Source organism: Ischnura elegans, chromosome 8, assembly GCF_921293095.1.
Source record: "Ischnura elegans chromosome 8, ioIscEleg1.1, whole genome shotgun sequence".
NCBI lineage: Eukaryota > Metazoa > Arthropoda > Insecta > Odonata > Coenagrionidae > Ischnura > Ischnura elegans.
In genome coordinates this window covers 77,919,444-77,939,239 of record NC_060253.1, presented here as the reverse complement: position 1 = coordinate 77,939,239, position 19,796 = coordinate 77,919,444, and the positions used below count along the sequence as shown (strand labels likewise).

The 19,796-nt window shown below is 36.2% G+C and overlaps 1 protein-coding gene across 5 annotated transcripts in view; it reads right to left on the bottom strand.

The window, feature by feature from the left end:
• Positions 1–1,925: 1,925 nt before the first annotated feature.
• Positions 1,926–19,796, bottom strand: part of LOC124163344 (zinc finger protein OZF-like) — a 37,769-nt gene continuing 19,898 nt past the window's right edge. Inside the window, exons 1-6 of one of the 5 annotated variants that reach the window (XM_046540187.1) lie at positions 19,680–19,780; positions 18,929–19,484; positions 12,785–13,051; positions 12,080–12,381; positions 10,064–10,421; positions 1,926–5,465 (exon numbers count right to left, since the gene is read on the bottom strand). In XM_046540187.1, coding sequence (XP_046396143.1) covers positions 5,040–5,465; positions 10,064–10,421; positions 12,080–12,381; positions 12,785–13,051; positions 18,929–19,072 — 1,497 coding nt within the window. In that variant the 5' untranslated portion in view covers positions 19,073–19,484; positions 19,680–19,780 and the 3' untranslated portion in view covers positions 1,926–5,039. Of the gene's footprint in view, positions 5,466–7,176; positions 7,323–10,063; positions 10,422–12,079; positions 12,382–12,784; positions 13,052–18,928; positions 19,485–19,679; positions 19,781–19,796 lie in introns of those variants that run through there. The other 4 variants (XR_006865752.1, XR_006865753.1, XM_046540185.1 and 1 more) reach the window with 4 other exon arrangements.

Sequence of the window (19,796 nt, the reverse complement as noted above, 5' to 3'; positions counted from 1 at the left end):
AAAATAGGTACCATTGCAAATATTCGCTATTTCTCCCTACTGAAAATTATGCGCATATGACGGCAACAAAGAAAAACTGACCCACGGGAGGTAAAGAGAGAGAAAGTTCTACAGAGGTTGTTCACTTCATGCCCTACTACCACTTGATCGTGTGAAAGGAGGAAGAAATACATGAGCATTTCCTTCGGTGTAATCTGACCTGAATTCAACATAAAAGTCGATATCTTTTACGCCATATTAGCACGAACTAATGCAAGGATAAGCTTTCCTACAACTCAGCCGGACGGTAGCCAGATTATAATTTAGGGGGGACACTTGAGACCGTATCTCTCCAGTACTGAAGGTGGGGTTGAAATCCTTTCTCCTGGGCCTGTGCCACATGCATTGCTGGGAGAAGGCGTTTTTGTTATTAACACTAAGGTATGTCATGGTTAAGAGAGAATTACTCCACCAAAAAGGGGAAAAACACTCACAAAAGGGGTGACCCACGAGTAACTGCACTATCCGTAATTGTGATGCCACAGTCAAGGACATGGGGTGACAAATCAATTGTTCCTGACATTTTTGAAGGATAAGCCTTGCGTAAAATTTTTCCAGGTTGTAACATATTATACCCAAAGGAGGCAAATGTATATTCATGAAGGTTTAGATACTTTCCCATTGAATTACCTTCAGAGGAGAATCTTGGATTTCCTACCAGATGACAGGCTCCATGATTACAGGTGTTTTCTCCAGCCCTAATGACCATTTAACACAGGTCTCGTCATTGCACAATCTGACGTATGGATGAAGGTGCAATCAAAAATACATCATATTGAGCAGTGAATTGCTCAGAAACATGTGAGAATGCATGGATGCGAGACAGCAAAATATCCTCTGCCTTAATTCAGTGCTCCCATTCTCATTATTTCAACAATTGTTTTCAGTGCTAACCTGCACAATGTCGTGCCCAGTATAAAACGGGCTTACAACAGAGAGTGAGTGGCCCTTCAAAATATTGATTATGTTGAAACCAGTCATTCCATTAATGCCACTATACCCTGTGAATGATCACGTGATTATTCACAGGATCAAACGAGCAAAGTAGAACATGTTCTAATTTTCACTGAATGATCATGTGCATAATGATGGTTCATTTGCAAATTTTTCCGTTGTACACATCGAATGATTTTACACGGTGATTGATCATTCAGCATGATCATTAACTGTTAATAGTGGCCTTTAGAATCCCCAGAAGCCTTTCAGTGAGGCATTCATGTTTTTCCTTCAACAGATACAGGAAACCATGGGCAGATCCAAGATTTCTTTCTGGGGGGGGCACAGGTAAACAGGCACAGGGCCGTATCCAGTATTTTGTTCTGGGAGGGCCTAAGGATACCTTGTAATACAAAACAAACACAATGATAATGGGACCGTATTGAAAATATTGCATATTTTTTAAGGTTCTGGGGTGGCACATGCCCCTCCTCCCCCCCCCAAGATCCACCTACGCAGGAAACAATTTACCACTCTTAAGTATTAATGTATGAACTTAACCTTTGTAGATAATAGGTAACTTCAATCCATTTTATAAACTCAAAAGTTAGGTTGCCACATAACATTGACTTGTAAGTAAAAAAAACAATATTCACCAAGCCAAAAAAAGGTTTTGTATATAACACTTACCATTAGACAGGGTAATAATCTCACGTAACTGCACTACTTAAATAATATACTCTCCCAATGAAAAACTTTTACCTTTGTTTTCATGGCCAAACCTCATGAATTGTTGATTTATGATACTTTAGTCAAAAATATAGGGTCACAACGAATGCCCCAGTGCATAGGATTAACCAGTTAGAAAACCTAAGATGAATGACAATCAGAACTTATCTTTTCGGAAGGTTTTTCACTAAGGGAAACAGAAATATAATAAAATAAGAAGATTGTCAGTAAATCACATTTATTGCACATGCACACATAATATAGTAATAATATAGCAGACTGTATACAATAAATCAGGTTACAATGAAAGCCTAAAGAATTATTCCTACAAAGAGGAATCCTAAATAAATCAATTATCTAAAAATGTTTCCATAAAGATACAAGGTTATAACAAACTGAGGTTATTAGGCATTACACATTTGAGAGCAGCAATTTTGTCAATCATACTCTTTTTCTTTGTAAATAAAAAAAATGGTAAGAATACTTAATTACATCATAAAGAAAATATACATAAGTAATTATAAAATATATTACTTAGTATTTGAAACACTAGGCAATATAAGCATCAGTCAGCTTCTTTGGTAAATGCAAGACCAATTTTCAATTACTTTATCCAAAATAACATAAAAAAAAGATGAGGGCTTACGATATGGGGCAGAAGATATCTTCCCTCCAAATTTGGCAGAGGACATCAACTACATAAAAATCTCACAAGAAATATATGTAGCATAACATCTAGCCCCAACATTACCATTATTTTGACTCTCATCAGAATGAGCACCTGCAACCATTAGCAACAGCTTACACAACTGAAAATGTAATGATCACAATAGGTAGTTATACTACATCAATAGAAAAAAATATGGCACAATTCTCGTGTACTTCACTAATATGACTCCTCTAATATAATCATAACAAAAGGAACTCAAGGCCTGGCACACTATAAAATGGAGAAAAGCATTTTTATATGCACAATACATCCATGTAGGTGGGATGACTTTAACACTGCAACTATTTGTAACAAATCATTTGCATTAACAGTATAATAAATATGCCTAATATTGGATTACTGAGGTTTAAATAAATGAAAGCATGTCTACGCAAGTCTAAAAAAAGAAACAATTGAACTATTTGCCAATAAAATATCCAACTCCAGGGAAGTTTTTACCCTGAACTTCAAAAGAAGATTAGACGACAACAAACAAAATGAAATACTACGGCAAGCCAAAGAAGGGGTTTTTGCTCCCTTACGCACAAAAAATTACTTTTTGCAAAAAATGATACTACAGAAGAAAGTAGGTAAAGGGCACCGAGGGGAGGGAACTATGGGGACAGTTATCCCAAGGTCCCAAATTTTAGGGCCCAATTAGAGCATTAAAAACCACTGTAAGTGATCTTCAAGGAGTGGGAGGGATTTGAAAAGCATTGCCCCTGGGCCCAAATGCCTCTTGGTGACCTTATAGAAAGCTATAATATGACAATTCACCACATAGATAACTGCAATACAAGTAAAATTATTTTTAAATTGTTTTTGAAAATGCACAATAATACATGGCAAGCAGTACTTGTAATCATGATGCTTAATGACTAGAGTGAATAATGACATCAGAATGTGATTCATGATGGGTAAACAATAGGTTTACCTGGCAAGAAAGTCTAAAATACAACTTGAAAAATAACATTGGGAAGTAAAATGACTAATAATGATGTACAATGGATTAGGTAGATCACACAATTTCTTTCAATAGTTAACGTCAATAATGTGCTTTTGACTTCAAGAATGAGTGTAACTTGAATTTTGATCCAAGGAAACACGCATACTCTTTTACATAAATCTTCCATTCGGTAAATATGAGTATGATTCCTACTACATATTTTTGTTGCACAGAATAAGGCCACCACTAAAAAAAATGAAAATATAAAGGTGCTACTGAAATCTTAGTAGCTATTCCTTACTTCTTTTTGATATACCATGGTTAAAAAATGGGTTAGGTCACAAAGGCACCAAATAAGAGCTAAAAATGCACCCTATGAAAGCACCAACAGGACAATGAAATATGTGGTATAGTAATAGCTATTACTTCTCTGTCAGTTAATTAATGCATACGATGGTCCCGGTACAGTTGAAAATTGAAATCTTGAGACTCTATATAATTTGTTCCCCTTCAAAAACTAAAGACACAACGAAGATTTCAGGCAAATTAGAACACGAAAATTAGCCCTAATTTCAACATTAATTTTTGACATAAGAAGACAGCTATATGAATTGTTAAAATTATATAGTGATGGCACAAAAACGAAGTTAATCTAACATTGCCACATTCCCACTGATAATATAAACAAATATTAAATGAAATACGGATGAGCTAGAACTCGGTACAGAGAAAGGACATTCTAGATATAAGATAGATATTCCAATTTTGTATGTACTGGCTTTTTGGCATACATCAAAGTTTCATCCCAACTACTCATATAATTCAATTCACAAAGAGCTATATTTAACTTTATAAGAAGCAAAAGTTAATTAACAATGACAACAACACAGATATACTTAATAAATTAACACAACACATCATCAATGAAAACAAAATTAGAACCAGAGGAAGCACTATGCAGGATTTATCATGCAAATTAAAAATATTTATGGTGTTAAAAACAAGGGTAAACTTTAAAATTAAATAGCATCCAGCATTATCTTTTAATAAAATGATCTGAATCTAGAATATATACTGAAATAATATTTTTGAGACTTAAAATCTCATAGCTAAATAATATTTCAAAGTAAACAAAACTTTAAGCCTGAGAGCTTTGATAACATTCATGAAGTCCCTTATTATAAACTTGACTTTTATATAAATATGATACATTTCAAAGTATAGCTGTAATATATGCAGTGATGCTTGCATACCTTCATATATTTAAGACCTTCATAGTGTAAAAATAACATTTCTCAACAGGTGCTTCCCTCATAAAACTGTTCACATAGCAATGTTTATAAACATTGAACAAGAAGATGCAAATACGTACCTTAAAAACATATTCATTCACAATCTCATGCAGAACAATAGAATTTTAAACATGACCAATGATCAAGTGAGAAGGGCTTGGGACAACTGTCAGACTGCAATACATCCTTATCAAAAAAGAAAAAAAAAGAAAAAAGAGAATGGAGGAAATTGTATTGATAAGAGGGTTCAAATGAAAGCCATTGAGGAAGGAGAGTGAGAGGAAAATGAACCTCAAGAGGACAAAGGGTAGTAAAATGCCATTGGGAGATAAGGCATACAGAGTGAGCAGAAGGCAACACAGATAAATATGAATATGTGAACTGCCTGTCATGAGGCCAATTCCTCTAGAAGATCCTCAATGGAACGATTTTCTTTTCGAAACTTCTGCATGTACCGCTGTGGAACAGTCCACTCGAGTAGTATCTCAACATTGCGACGAAGAACCTCAGCTTCATCCTCTTTAGCGGAGTCAGCTGCCCCACCTTTGCTTTCTCCAGATTTCTCGCTTACTTCAAGACCTTCCTCATCAGCATCCTCATCACTATCATTCCCTTCAGAATCTTTAGAACTGCTTTTTGCATTCCCAGCTGCTTTCCGACCAGATCCTTCGATTGAATCACGGAGGACTTCATCAATTAGGCGGCGTCCAAATCCAAGAGCTTCAAGCCTCGACGGAGTTGATATTCTTTTCAACAGGACAGCAACATGAAGCCGCATCTGTTCCACAGTCATTTTTGGCACCACTCTGAACTGCTAAAAAATGAAATTTAAGCATTACATAATTTTCATGTGATTGCCAAGAGCTGTTTTGTAGTGGAATTATTAAACCAAACACCAATAGTAAAAAGCAATAATATTTTGGAGGCCACTGAAATTATTAGGATAAAAAATTAAGAGACAATTTTCCCACTACAATTAAATTAATATAGGAAAAAGTTAGTGAATTGGTTACAAAATAGAATAATACCATTTTACACCATATTTGACTCATTTTCAGAGGCAAACTGCTACAAAACATTAAATTTAACCGTAAGTATAAATATTTAAAACCAAAACTCTTCACCAAATTTTGTCCATTTCACAATTTACTTCCTACAATTTCCAGGCATGTAATTAATTATAGGTATTTGAAATTTGTTAGTAAGTAGTTGTCCTGACACAAGCCAGAGGCCAACGACATTCTTTTAAATACAGCGGACTCCCGATTATCCGGCTGCGGTTTATCCGGTTTGCGGATTATCCGTGCATGATTTTTACTCTCGCTCAATTTTTTCCGCGATCTTTATTTTTAAAAATAAAATCGGACGCAAAATCATCGGAATTACTGCATCAATGCCAGGAACACCGGGCTTATCATTTCCGTAAGAATCCCCTTCGTAAAACGGAAGCGATGACGCGCTAGCTGCATTCACGGGAGTACCGTGTTTCTGTTTTCCAAGCCTCGCAGTGCGCGACCGCGATCCGTGATCACGGATACACGTCCCGCAGCAGTTGCAACCCGGGCAAATTATGCGAGACACGACTACGTGGCGTGGTGCCTGGCAGTGTAGTTTCCGACATCGAGCAGTGGTTTTGAAGCATTCGCGCAAACCACTTTTCTGTATCCATGATCACACAGCCAAGGATGTGTGATTTTCGAAATCAGGCCTTATATGGAGCATTAATAATACGAGTACAACCATGTTATCGCCGCTAAATAGATCGTGAACTGGCAAAGAAAGCTCTCAATGAGTCCGGGAACCAATCTAAAATAACAGACTAACTGCTTTAATAATAATATATTGTTTGTTTTACGTATATTATGAATATTACGAGACATGTAAGTGAAAGTTTGGATTATCCGTGTTTCCCTATTATTCGTGCCGTCTCTCCTCATCATTAGCCCGGATAATCGGGAGTGTACTGTATATCTGAACAAAAAAAATCAAACAATTATCTAATGACTTTGATAGTAGACACTTTTACTGTGACATAAATAGAGCTATGATATGCAATAGCTGATAAATAATATGATTCACGGTACTATCATAACCTCTAGCCATAAGTTTAACTATAATACAGCAAATAGTAATGAATTAACCCCTCCCCTTATAGCTCATGCCTCTCATGAAAGAATATAAAAAACAATGAATATATCATTAAGCTCAATCACCAACATACAACTACTAATATAAGTTTACCAACCCACACCTCTACCCTGGTTCCTCCAGTACACCTACACCAAAAATCATGCACACCTCAGAAAACACTTACCTGAATGATGATGTATTTGGAATACCTGCAGTAACTTAAAAGTTAGTTTCATAAAGAACAATTAGAATAATGTGGGTTAATTCAAGGAAGGGATGAGAAAGAATCATCAGTCACCAATTAAAAAGTAGAGAAAAACTAATGCAAAGTAGAGTGTTCAGGGTGTTGATTAATCCCCTAGCCACCACCTGTGAAAATGATATTGAGTTTATACCCCATTTGCTTGCGAGTAATGCAAGGTAATCCGCAGCTCTCACAATTGATAGATGAAAATCTTGTTTGCTTGAAACAGTATCACCCTGGATTCAATAACAATCATGTCCACTGGAGAAGTTTTATCATCAGCATCACCAGCCCAACCTGAAGACAATAAAGATTCTAGGTTCTAAATTACAATCTAAGTGGGAGGATCCACAGCAAAGTTGATGGTAATGCGATGATGCGATGGTAATATATTTTGCTTTTGATGGATCCCAAAATCAGCCATTCCTAACTTAGCCCAAAATAGGACTGTTATGGAGAAGGCTTTCATTGAAATCAATTAGAATTAATAGTTTAATTAACAAACACTCATCCATAATAATGAAAGCTACATCTGGTTCAAGCTGAAATAAAAATTAAAAAGTAGAAGTCATACTGTACGATTTCATCCTTTAGTGGCAATGACTTATCAACACTGAATTATTGATTTCTACAACATGGGATATGGAAGACCGTGATTTCTACAGCAACATTCATTATATTCTTCATGGAGAGATACTGAAGAGAATAGCAGATATAGCAACTCTAATGGCAGCTAACATAGAAAAAATGTGGGGGAAAACTCAAGAGTTCAATTGAAGATGTGCTTATATTAACCTAGGCTCATTTATTTTTCCAAAATTCAAATTATTTGCTTCAAACTGATAGCATAAGTTCACCACAGTAATTCATAATGACAAATAAAATGATTATGAAATTTCAAAACTAATATATTTAACATTCCCTACGCTAATAATTTATTTCTATGTGGAAAAAAATGATCAAAAGCCAACCAATACATTAAGCAATATGAAGCTTAGGAGAGTAAAAGTTATACTAGCAGAATTAAAAACAAAATAAACAAAAACACCAACATTTATGGTGGAAAACATAAGAAATTTCTGAAAAATATTAAGTATGCATGGAAGATAGGCCGTAGATGACTTTGTCACTGAGTAAATCTGGTTTCTGATAAACTTAACCTCAGTCCAATTGGGTTCAATGTAACCACTGAAAATCAACTTCACTATCACTTACAAACCAAACTAGTTTAACAGAGGAAAAATAACCAGTTTAGGCATTTGATAACATATTGTGATTGGGACTGGTTATCTCCCAAAAATAGTAGTTTTAAGGGTACACTTATACACCTCATCAAAATTTCCATATTTTTCTAAAATTTCATTAAATTATCATTTAAACCTTTTACTGCCAGCCTGTTTTGAGTACAACGTGCAAAGACTGCCTAGGCTGTTTTCAGGAAATTTACTTGGTTGCAGACTTTTCATTATTTCAAGAACTTAATTTGTAATACACAAAGATTTTTTTCCAATGCTGAAGATATGTTTCGGACTGAGCACCAGTGAAGAATTATGAGGGCAGAAATATTTTCAGCCTCCTGACAGCAAAGGGGCTAATAAATTGATAGGATTTTTTAAGTTTAAAGATGGAAATGAATTGGAAATTTTAAAAATACCATTATCATACTAAGTGATAACAGCATTTTTTCAATAGAGATCTAATGCATTAACATATTTGAGAGTGTAGATTACATATAAATACATAGACATTCCCTAAACAATGAACTTGTGTGGTTGCAGATATTCTAAAGCAGCTGGAAAAAATAAGGATTTGTCCAGGCAATAACAAACTCAGTGGCTAGCTGGTTGACCTTTTCTAGTACAACACCATAAATTTATTTAAATACCTGAAGGCCAAGCTGTACTATACATATGAAAACGAGCTGAGATTTTGAAATGACAGCCATTCTTGGGATAAGTGAAAGGGTGAACAGAATGAATTCCTTACTGTCTTTCAACATTATGTTGTCATTAGACATCCGCACAAAAAGGTACACAAAAAAGATACTAAATAAAAATTTAATGGGAATTTAATTTGCTAATCTCAATAATATCACAGATTCTCCACCATATTTGAGGCTGGCTTATTTCAAATTGACAAATTATTACCCTCAAATATTGTACCAACTTAGATACCATTCAGAGAGATTCGGATATTGAATAAAATTTAACACATATGCAACACTTGTGCATATGAGTACCCCAATTTATAGCGGCTGAACATTGCTCTTCAGCCACCCATGTAGCCAGATTTATTTAGCGCGTATTTTACTTTATTCATTGCAATTGAAAACTCAAGCCATCTGGAGTGCACATATCCAACAGTACTTATTGGCCTTACATTAATACCACTATGGTACTCCTTCCACTATGTTGACCAGCTCCCACAAGTAAATAAACAAGATTACAATGTTGAGGAACCTGATTATAAAAAAAAACAACTTACTTCTTTAACTTCCTAAGGGAAAAGTGATTTCAAAACTATTATTTAACAGACAATCAAAACATCAATTAGAGTAAAACTTAGCGATTCAACCAATTCATTCCAATTATGATCTAGGATTATGTTTATGGTTTAAGTCACATTTTTACCATATAACTATGAGGAATACGTTACACACCTAACAAACACACAGCAAGAAAAATTTGTATTTGATAAAAATGAATTAGCTGAACAGGGCATGGAATACGTTGAAGATAGAAAACCAGATGAAAAATTGGCAAATAATATGCCTAATTATTCATAAGGTACTTCATTCAAGAATGACTGGTACTGTCCCATAATAGTACACAATAATACAACACTAGTTACAAATTATTTTTCTTAATTTTCAAAAAGGGTACTTTCTTCTGATATAGAAAAACAGAGGAAATTAATGGTCAATAAGAATGAAAGCTAAAATAATGAGCCAGAAAAAAAATAGCAAACACAATATCACATAAATATGTAATTCACTAAAAAAGTGATTATTATATCTTGACAAACCACAACAAATATACCTTGTTATCCATGACACTCTCCACCAATGAGTTCACATCCATTGTACTTAATGCATTGTCAGCTTCTTCTCCTGGTTCTCCTTTGCAATTGGTTGCTGCTTGATCAGGGGTTGTCTCTTCTGCTTTCACACACTTGTCCTTCTCCTGGTGAGCCTCCAAATCATTCTTTGTCTTAAAGAATCGCCCACACCCAGCTGGGCACAAATACGGCTTGTCTGACTTATGGATGCAGCGCATGTGCTTTTTCAAATGAGGCAACTGTGCAAACGATGCTCCACAAATCAGACATTTGAACGGTTTTTCACCAGTATGCCGTCTAACATGGAGTTTCAGAGCTGTGGAGTGTGCAAATGCACGCCTGAAATAATAAAAACTTAGTCAATAAGTGCAAATTTCATGGTGAACAAATATTAGGGTGGATACACACTGAAATTTCCAAAAAATACATTCATCATAATTACCCAACAAAAGTTTTCCCTGAAAAAAATTATGATCGGTCGTTTTAACATTACTTCAGTGATTAAAGGGTATTTTACCTCTGATATAATACAGGGTTCCCACTCTAACTAAATTATAAAATTCACGGTTTTTTCCAGGTTTTCACGGTCTAAATATTGTCAAATTCACGGCCTGTTGATAAGCCATTTTAGGCAGAAATATTGATGACGTAACAAACACCGCCCGCACGTTAACTAAAAATTTATCAACCGCAACAGAGGCGCCGTGAATTCAAACGTAGCAATGAATGTGCAATTTCTCATGACGTCACCTATTGATATCAAAATTGAAGGGAAGCTTAAGGTTGTGAGTGGCAAAATGGAGGGAGCAGTGAGGAAGGGAAGTAAAGAAGTGTCTGATTTTTCGCCAGGGTTAATGAACACTTTGTTTGCCGATCTTCCAATCACAGGCTCAAGGTCAATGTGTCGTCATGGCACAAGGACCAATAATTACACTGCGAATATACGTGTGGAGATGAATGTGTGAACAGTGTCTGTATGTGGCTCGGCCTTGAAACATGATTGAAATATCTTTTTTTCTTTTGATCTGTCAATTTTAGTTCTTTTTCTATAAGCTCGAGAGATTTTTAAGGTTTTATGATGAAATTCACGGCTATTTCCAGGTTTTTTCACGGTAGACGAAATTCACGGCTTATTCACGGTTTTAAGGTTTTCGCGGTTGAGTGGGAACCCTGTAATATTATCAACAATAATAATAAGAACAAAAGAACATAAACTCGATTGTTTCAGGCTTAACTTTGTGAAAATCCATAGTACACAATAAAAAGTTATGGTACTTTTTCACACAATTTAAATTGATTTTAAATTAAATTTATTATCATTTATTTAATTATTATTTTTAAAAATGTTTAATTTTAAATTGTGAGAAAAAGTACCATAAATTTTTATTGTGTACAAAAGAACATACTTGAATAAATTTTATTTCTTAATTTAAAATGCAGGAGGAAACAATGGTTAAATGTTAATGAGTAATTATTTTCTTTTCACTTTTGCTCATATCAACACACACATTGAAGTGTGTGAAATCCAAAAGGCAAGGATTGATCATAGAATACCAATAAAAAGATCCACATAAAAACCCAACTTGTGTGCTTGCTGTAACTGCAGTTGCGACATTTGGGGATTGAATTTTCTCTAGAGTGACCTTTCACTTAAAATAATAGTTGAGGATGAATAATTCTCGGACATAAGAAAGTGTTGCCAACCACATCCATCAAATGAAGCTGTGTCATTTCAGCATATTGGCCTACATGTCAGGATAAATTCCACCAAAAACTAAACAGCTGCAAGCAACCAAAATCATAATATAATGACTTGGATGGGGGACAAGGTGAGACCCGCACTGAAACAGTGGTTGTGTGGGGCACATTATAAGCATTTTTAACTGTGATTAAAGACAACCAAGTCAGTGCACATTTTAGGCAGAGTGAATGAAGTCATTAACGTGACTTATGGGCCATACAGATAATCATTACTGAATGGAATGCAAATTACTCACTTGCAAACCCTGCACTCATAGGGTTTTTCACCCGTGTGGATCCTTCGATGGACAGTTAGCTGTGATCGTTGCACAAAGGCAGCCCCGCAATCTGGACACACATGCGGTCGCTCTTCCGAGTGGGTCCTCGCGTGTTGTGTTATGTGGCCTTTGTACCTTTTACCACACACCCCACACACAAAAGGCTTCTCGCCCCGATGGAAGCAAAGAAGGTGCTTTCGCAAGCCATCCCGGCGGGTAAACAGCTTCCCACACAAGGTGCACTCGTGGTCCTTTTCACCAAGGTGCCTTTTCATATGCACCTGATAAGAAAAAGCATGATCTACTTCAACGACTTATCTGATACAGCCACAGAAGCATTGAAAATGAAATCCCTTTCACAAGCAAGAATAATTTTGGCATGACATTCTCCTTTCTCAATAGTAACCTTTCACTAAAAATTATAACAGAAGATGGAATAATTTTCAGAGATATGATGACAAAAGATTGTTGCCAACCACGTTCATAGCATGAAGTTGTGTTCTTGTGTATTGAGAGACAAAATCCTTTCCAGAACTGACATCAGTAATACAATTGCCAAATTCCAAGCACAATTTTGTTTAGCAAAAATGGGGTCAAGACAGCAAACCTAGTGATCAGGTGGAATGTCGACCAAAAAATGGCACATAATAAAGTGTTTCATGATGGAAGGCTAGAAAAATTTACCTTTAGGTTGGTTGCACAGGCAAACGTTGCAGGGCATCTGCTACAGCTGTATGGACGCTCTCCTGTATGTGAGCGCAGATGTTGCTGCAACTGCCCTCCTCGCGCAAAGGATTTTCCGCAACGGTTGCAATTGTATGGCTTCTCACCAGTGTGTACGCGCACATGTAAGCGCAAGCGATCTTTCATTGCAAAAGTTTTTCCACAGTGATGACAACGAAACGGGTGATCGTCAGAATGAACGCTCATGTGAGTGCGAAGTGCTGCAGCCTGAAAGGTTAAAAATTATTATTTACAAATTGCATTAGAAAGACAAACTGAAAAACGAGCATTCACATGCTTAACCACAAGGTCAACACAACAACAAGTTGCTAAAACTCCATATTGGAAGATTAAAACAAAAAGACATACTGCAGGCCAATGAAACAGCATTCAACCAATCATTTCCTTTTGAGCGACAAGTTACCTAGACATGTCAAATACTTTTTGGTGAAATAAAAAACTTGCGATATGCATATGAATCCTAGCATTTTACCTATTTTCACATCTGGAATGATTCATCAACTCCCATCCTGAACTATCGGTGATTGACCCAGGACATTATGAAAATATATCTATACCACTGACTGAGTACTACAAGAGAATTACGGCAACCAACAATGCATGATGTTATTTTACCTCAATGACTTTCAAATTCAATTAAGGGAAGCAGTACTTTTTCTTTCATATGGTTTTCCAAGTACAATTTCTTTCTCCTGGTATTGCATTTCAAACGTGCAATCCTATTTTGAAATCATTTTCTCTTTCTTTTTAAAAACTGATATTTCCTCAGCATTGCGACAGGAATATGTACTGAAAACCATGGGATTTCAAAGGTTTTATTGGAACATACCTGCCTATAATATTTAAAAGCCACACTTAAGTGTCACATAAATATCTAGAGAACCTTTTTGTTCACAGCTGTATACTAATTTTTATCGTTTACCAAATGAAAATATTTCATGAAAATCAACAGCCTAATAAACTGATGAAAACAAGTATCTCCCTTAATTATAAAAGTCTTCACACCCATAGACAACTTACTGATTTTGGCATTTTTAACGCAGTAAAAGTAGTAAACTCTGGCATGAGCACACAACTACTCAAGCAAGACATTAGAGAATAAATTCAATAAATTTCATGCTTGCGAAATATACACGTGGACATTAAAAACCACATGATTGGTAGGATTGAAAATTTCAAGAATAGGATGAGCACATGCTCAAGAAGAAAAGAAGAACGCTTTATAAACATTACTGGAATGGAAACAACAGAATCAAACACACCCTGGCACCATGCAAACAAAATAATATTCTCACTTTCAGCAGGGATTCTGGGTGTCTAGTGTGGTCACAGGCCACATATGATGAGTCAATAGAGGAAGCTATGTTGTACATATACTCATTCAATGTCAGCAGTATAGCAATATTTGTTAGTAGCAATGAGAATCTCCAGCATAATACATGCCTAAACCCTTGGTAGCTCAAACAAGTCTTTCAAACTGTTTGGAAACTATTCCTAAGAACCCAGCCTTTCATCCAGAGAAGAGGTAGTGCCAGCACTCATGACGATTTTCTTGCGCATTCAGAAATTGGACACCCAAAAATTGACCACAGATTTAGTAGAACTTCATCATGCATGTTATAGATACAAAAAATAACTACTTCTAACCAAATCACTACATCAACAAGTTCTTTACTATGCTCTCATTGATCTAAAACCAAGTACCAAGGAAATTCATTGCCATTTACCAAGCGTGAATGGGCCAGGAAAAAGACAACAAACAATTCCAGAATATCTTGAGAAAGCAGTAAGTAGGAAGAGTTGTTGTTCAGAATGTATTAAAGCAACTATGTACTTAAAAAAGAAGGGAGGCAATGATTTGGATAATGGAGGACAAAAATTCCCTATCACTTGGGAAAGAAATAGTGCTACTCATGAAGAAAAGCAAGGACTAAGGGAGGAGATAATAAGAGAGTTAACCATAAAAATATATATTCCCCAGCAGTTGCCAAAGCATGAGTGGAAAAATAAAGAAGTTGTTCTCTACAACCTATGTGTTAAAGGCTATGAGATTTCCATATTCAAAAAAAAAGTTTTTTTCTCTTAACTGGCTTCTTAGATCTACCAAATAAAAAAGACTATTTAAACTGACAAGTACTAGAAGTATAACCCAGTTCCATCTCTGAGGGACTTTAATGCGTGAGCCACTAAGTAGGCACTATTTAAAGGTGCCTGTATTCATTCAGAACAGCAAATTTTAGTTTTCCTAGATAATGTGTGGAGCCCACTCATTCATCCATAGCTATTTCTTACCCTCCTACCCTCCACTGCTACCTTGGTGCACGTCCTACCCTTGGTGCAATCCAGCAAAAAATCAATGCCCTTAAAACTGGCAGCCTTAAAAGAACTTCGTACTGGGGATAAGCTGATTCATTTTCTCAAGCTTCTCTCACTGACCCAGCTTTAAGAAGACTCCCCACTGCCAATGACTGCACCATAGTGCTGGTCTTGGTAGCAGCAGGGTAGTCCTCGCCTATTAATGCTGAGGCTGCAAGTGCGAATCCTACCTGGGAGGATTTTTCACCATGCATGGCTTTTGTATGTGCATGTCAAAACTAGCTGAATCTAAGAGATGACTTAAAGAACTCAATTTCACAAGTAAAAATAAAGATATTATTATTATCACCTGATTATCTACACTCATTAGATGTGGGAAATTGAGGGGACATGAATTTTTTTACAGTGGAACAGGAAGAAAGATATGGTTGCACAGAGAGTGAAAGGCTTAAAGTCATGACAACATTGGAACAGGAATATGAAGTGAGAATTACTGAGGCTGATATGCTTGAATTGCAAATGACAATTTAGAGTACTCGTTTAAACTTTAATTTAGCCCTAATTTAACCACAATTACTGTATTTATCCATAGAAGCCGCACACCTTTTTCCCGTTAATGCCGGTGAAAAAATGGGTGCGCGCAGCTTACACAAATCCTCCAAATTAAGCCGCTCTCCATTTTCCCTCAAATTCTTATCGTATATATATCTCCAGAGTTTAGCATTGAAACTAGGAAACCTTTGCAGGAATTACATTTCTAACTTTATTTAACCATATTAATCATGGAAATATAAATTTATCGATTTTGCAATGAATCAAGAGTTTCTATATTACATCGCACCCAAAAAGCGTTAGGAAGAATGATCGTAGGCTTTCCCAGCATATAGAATAGTGGAAGGTTACACGGGATTTCCACCAGGTCTGGTTCTCCAACTCCATCTCGGCCAACGTTTCGATGGGCGAGTTGTCCATCGTCTTCAGGGCATGTCGAGTCTTGAAAATCGTCCTCCTTATACATGGATACCGCCGTCATCCATATATAAGGAGGACAATTTTCAAGACTCGACATGCCCTGAAGACGATGGACAACTCGCCCATCAAAACATCGGCCGAGATGGAGTTGGAGAACCTGACCCGGTGGAAATCCCGTGTAACCTTCCACAAGCGTTAGGAAGTTTTTTTCCCTCACGAGCCAGCCCAAAAATAGGGGTGCATGGGATACCTGAGGGCGTGGGTTACGTGAGTAAATACGGCATGATTACAATCATGAATAAAATATTTTCCTTGTTTCAAGAGCTGCACAAGGTGGAAAGGAAGCATTTTGATACAAATAAAATGTATTACATTCATTGCATTTTCTTATGTAACATGAACACCTATTTCTTTTTTCTCAGCATCTGGGGAACATGTCGTAAGAACTAAAAAACATCAATTTACAATCTCAGGGCCTTTATAACATTCTTTAAATGACTGCCTGTTGATAACACTGCGTTACCTCCACTGCATAAACACTCAACAATCGCCCACCGAATCAAATCCGCTCATCTAGATAGCCCTTATAGTACTAGATGAGTGGATTTGATTCCGTGGGTGATTGTTGAGCGTTTATGCAGTGGAGGTACCGACTGCATCAGACAATATAACTTCCCTCGCAACCTAACTGCCTCTCCTCAGTCCTGAAACTCTTTCTCCAACACTGGAAAATCATACAAATGATTCCGTAGCTGACCTATATATTTGCATTAAAGAATTCCACAAAGTTAATTTTTATAAGTTTTTTTACAGAATCTATTCACTACACAGAGCCACTGACTTTTAACTGAAATGTAACACTTCCAGACGACAGAAACTCAAGTAATTTATGAAGAATGAAAATCAAAAGCAGTAGAAACTGCAAATTCCAATGAAGTATGGTCATCAACTGTTCTCCCTGCACTTTTTCACTATTGTTCACACTGGAAATTTGAAGACTTTCAAGGGTGGCATAACTGCTGATGTTTCAGGTTTCATGTTAGTATTGAAGTGGATGACGACCCACGGCTTAGTTTTGGTAAACCTCTCTCCCACTCTTTCAACAAAAATGAAAACATAAATTTTATACGAATCAAATGCAAAAATTATTTTATTGAACACAAGCAGAATTTTGGCAATACCGCAGCCAAAAGTGCATTTCCAATTCAGTAGAAGTAAATACTAGCCATCAGAAATTTGGAAGAGTTCATGACCTTGGATGTCCTTTGTCACTCCATATGACCAATTCAATGATTTTCCTGAGCTTCACATAAATAGAAGAAACCCTAAACGCCTCATTTCAGGAATTATAATTGATTTAATATGCGATCAAATGAAAATAAAGCACAAAGGAAAGTAGAGCAATAAATCAATAATTATCACAAGCGAGTGGAGAGAAAAACACAGCTTTTCCTCACATAGTGGGAGCCACTTCAGACTCGGAGATGATAAGCTAGGCTCATATTTCCCATGCAATCAAGAACAGATAATTTTCATACTGACACACACAATATTATCGTAGAGTCTCACTATATTTCCAGGTCCAACAAAAAAACCCTAAGTAAGACTAATATTTCCCCCAACAGATAATTATATAGGAGTTCATTTTTCCCCAGACTTATAAAGGACTTTATGGAATTCAAGATTGATGCCATGCTGCCAAATTCCTCGCGCAACTATTTTTTCATCATTCCCATGCAGGTAAACAGCTTGTGCCGTAACACCTATCACCACATGCCTATTGAAGAAGCTTGTGGGGTAGTAGGTAGTTTTAGATGAATATCCAGGATTCAGCCTTAAATACAGCATAATGGAACAATCTGCAACTGCTTATTAGTGCTTCGAAGATGGCAGAGTCAAACCAGATACAAGTAACTAGGCAGCATTTACAACATAATATTTCACTAAGGAATGATTTAAATAAAAATTACAGTTGATGATGAAAACCATTATGACAGCTTAAGATAACAAAATCTGACTTTTGCATCTCAGTAATTGAGCAATACTAACACCACCCTCTCTAATCTGGATGTGATTTATATTTCTGGAAATGTTGATGCTACTAGGACAATCTTTCTTTTAGTACCTAAGATTAAATAGTATTGATACGGTATATTTAAGCTCTCACTTCCGTCATGCAACAATTTCAGATTATCTTGGTATCCTGCTTTGAGGTTAGCATCCAGGCATTGTTTTCACAATACGTAAAGGCTATTATGAGGATTAAGGATCAAATGTAACATATTATTAACAAGATTCCCACAACAAACGCTACCAAATGAGCAATTAGGGATGCACAATTTTACAGGCCGTGCGAATACAAAACAGCAAAATAACTTTCCGAGTATATCATTTTGGAAACCCAAAATTTGACCAAAAAATGCATACGAACTGATACGAGCATGCATGGCAAGGTTTGCTAAACAATTACACTGCTAAGTAAGGTGTTGAAATTTCCCATTTCAAGAAAGGATTTACACGTTCACGGATAAGTTAAAAGGTGACTTTCAATCATGAGCATATACTTATGGATATAATAGAAGAATCTTTACTTCAAGCAATACATGAGCATTAAAAATAACACTCAAGACATATGTTTCGTAAACAGGGTAACGCTTAAGGGCAAAAACATTCGTTTGTTGTACAGCCAGGCGGGTGAGGAGCATTACCCACTTTCTCCAATCACTACACGAGCAAGCAGTTTTGATAAGTCGACTAGTATGGCAAAACGAGTGTCACAATAAAGTAGCCACTCACCTGAGTAAATGTACTTCCGCAAACGTCGCATGTGAAAGACTTTGCGTCGGCATGTGAATGGACGTGCTTCCTTAGTTCATTCCTTAATTCAAATGACTTGCCACAAAGCTTACACCTATGTTTTTTCTCTCTTGTATGAGTCATTTTAGTGAGGGATTTGAAGAACTTTTGACGGAAAATTCGATGTCCTGTCTTACGAAATCAAGTATTAACCCTCATTGTAATGAATTAAATGAATGTAAACACTGTTACTCGAAGAGATGATAGCCCATGACTGGGTCTTTATGATAACGGCAATAATAAACCACGGAAGACAATTATCGGCTAAAATAAATCAACTTCGGAGGATAAATACACTACAGCTGTAATTAAAACTCTACAGCTGTAATAATAACCGAGGTTTTGGCACTGATAAATAGTGATGCTGAATGTAGTGTACAAAAAAATAATGGAAACGGGGACAATTACTTGCGAAGTGAGAGATTGCGATGGACTAGTGTTTACGCATGGCTTTCATTCAAATATTGTATCACTTTTCTGTACAGTTAAAATCAGTCTGTAATAGAGGATAAAAATAATGTAGCATCATACAAATGAAGCGTACGCCCTATACGCTAACTTACAAGTATCATAGAAACAGTAAATACTAACATTCCACTTAAATCCGCCAATAAAGAACATTAAGAGCACACAGTTGCATATAATGTATGAATTTAATGACATTTAAAGAGAGTAAATTAATCATTCTCACCTTAATTACTACGATGCCATTGAAGTTTATGGTCACCAAAGCCCCGCATAGATGGTGACCATCTTGATTCCGCGATCGTTCTCCAGCGCTCTGCTGAGATATTTTCACAGCATTTGA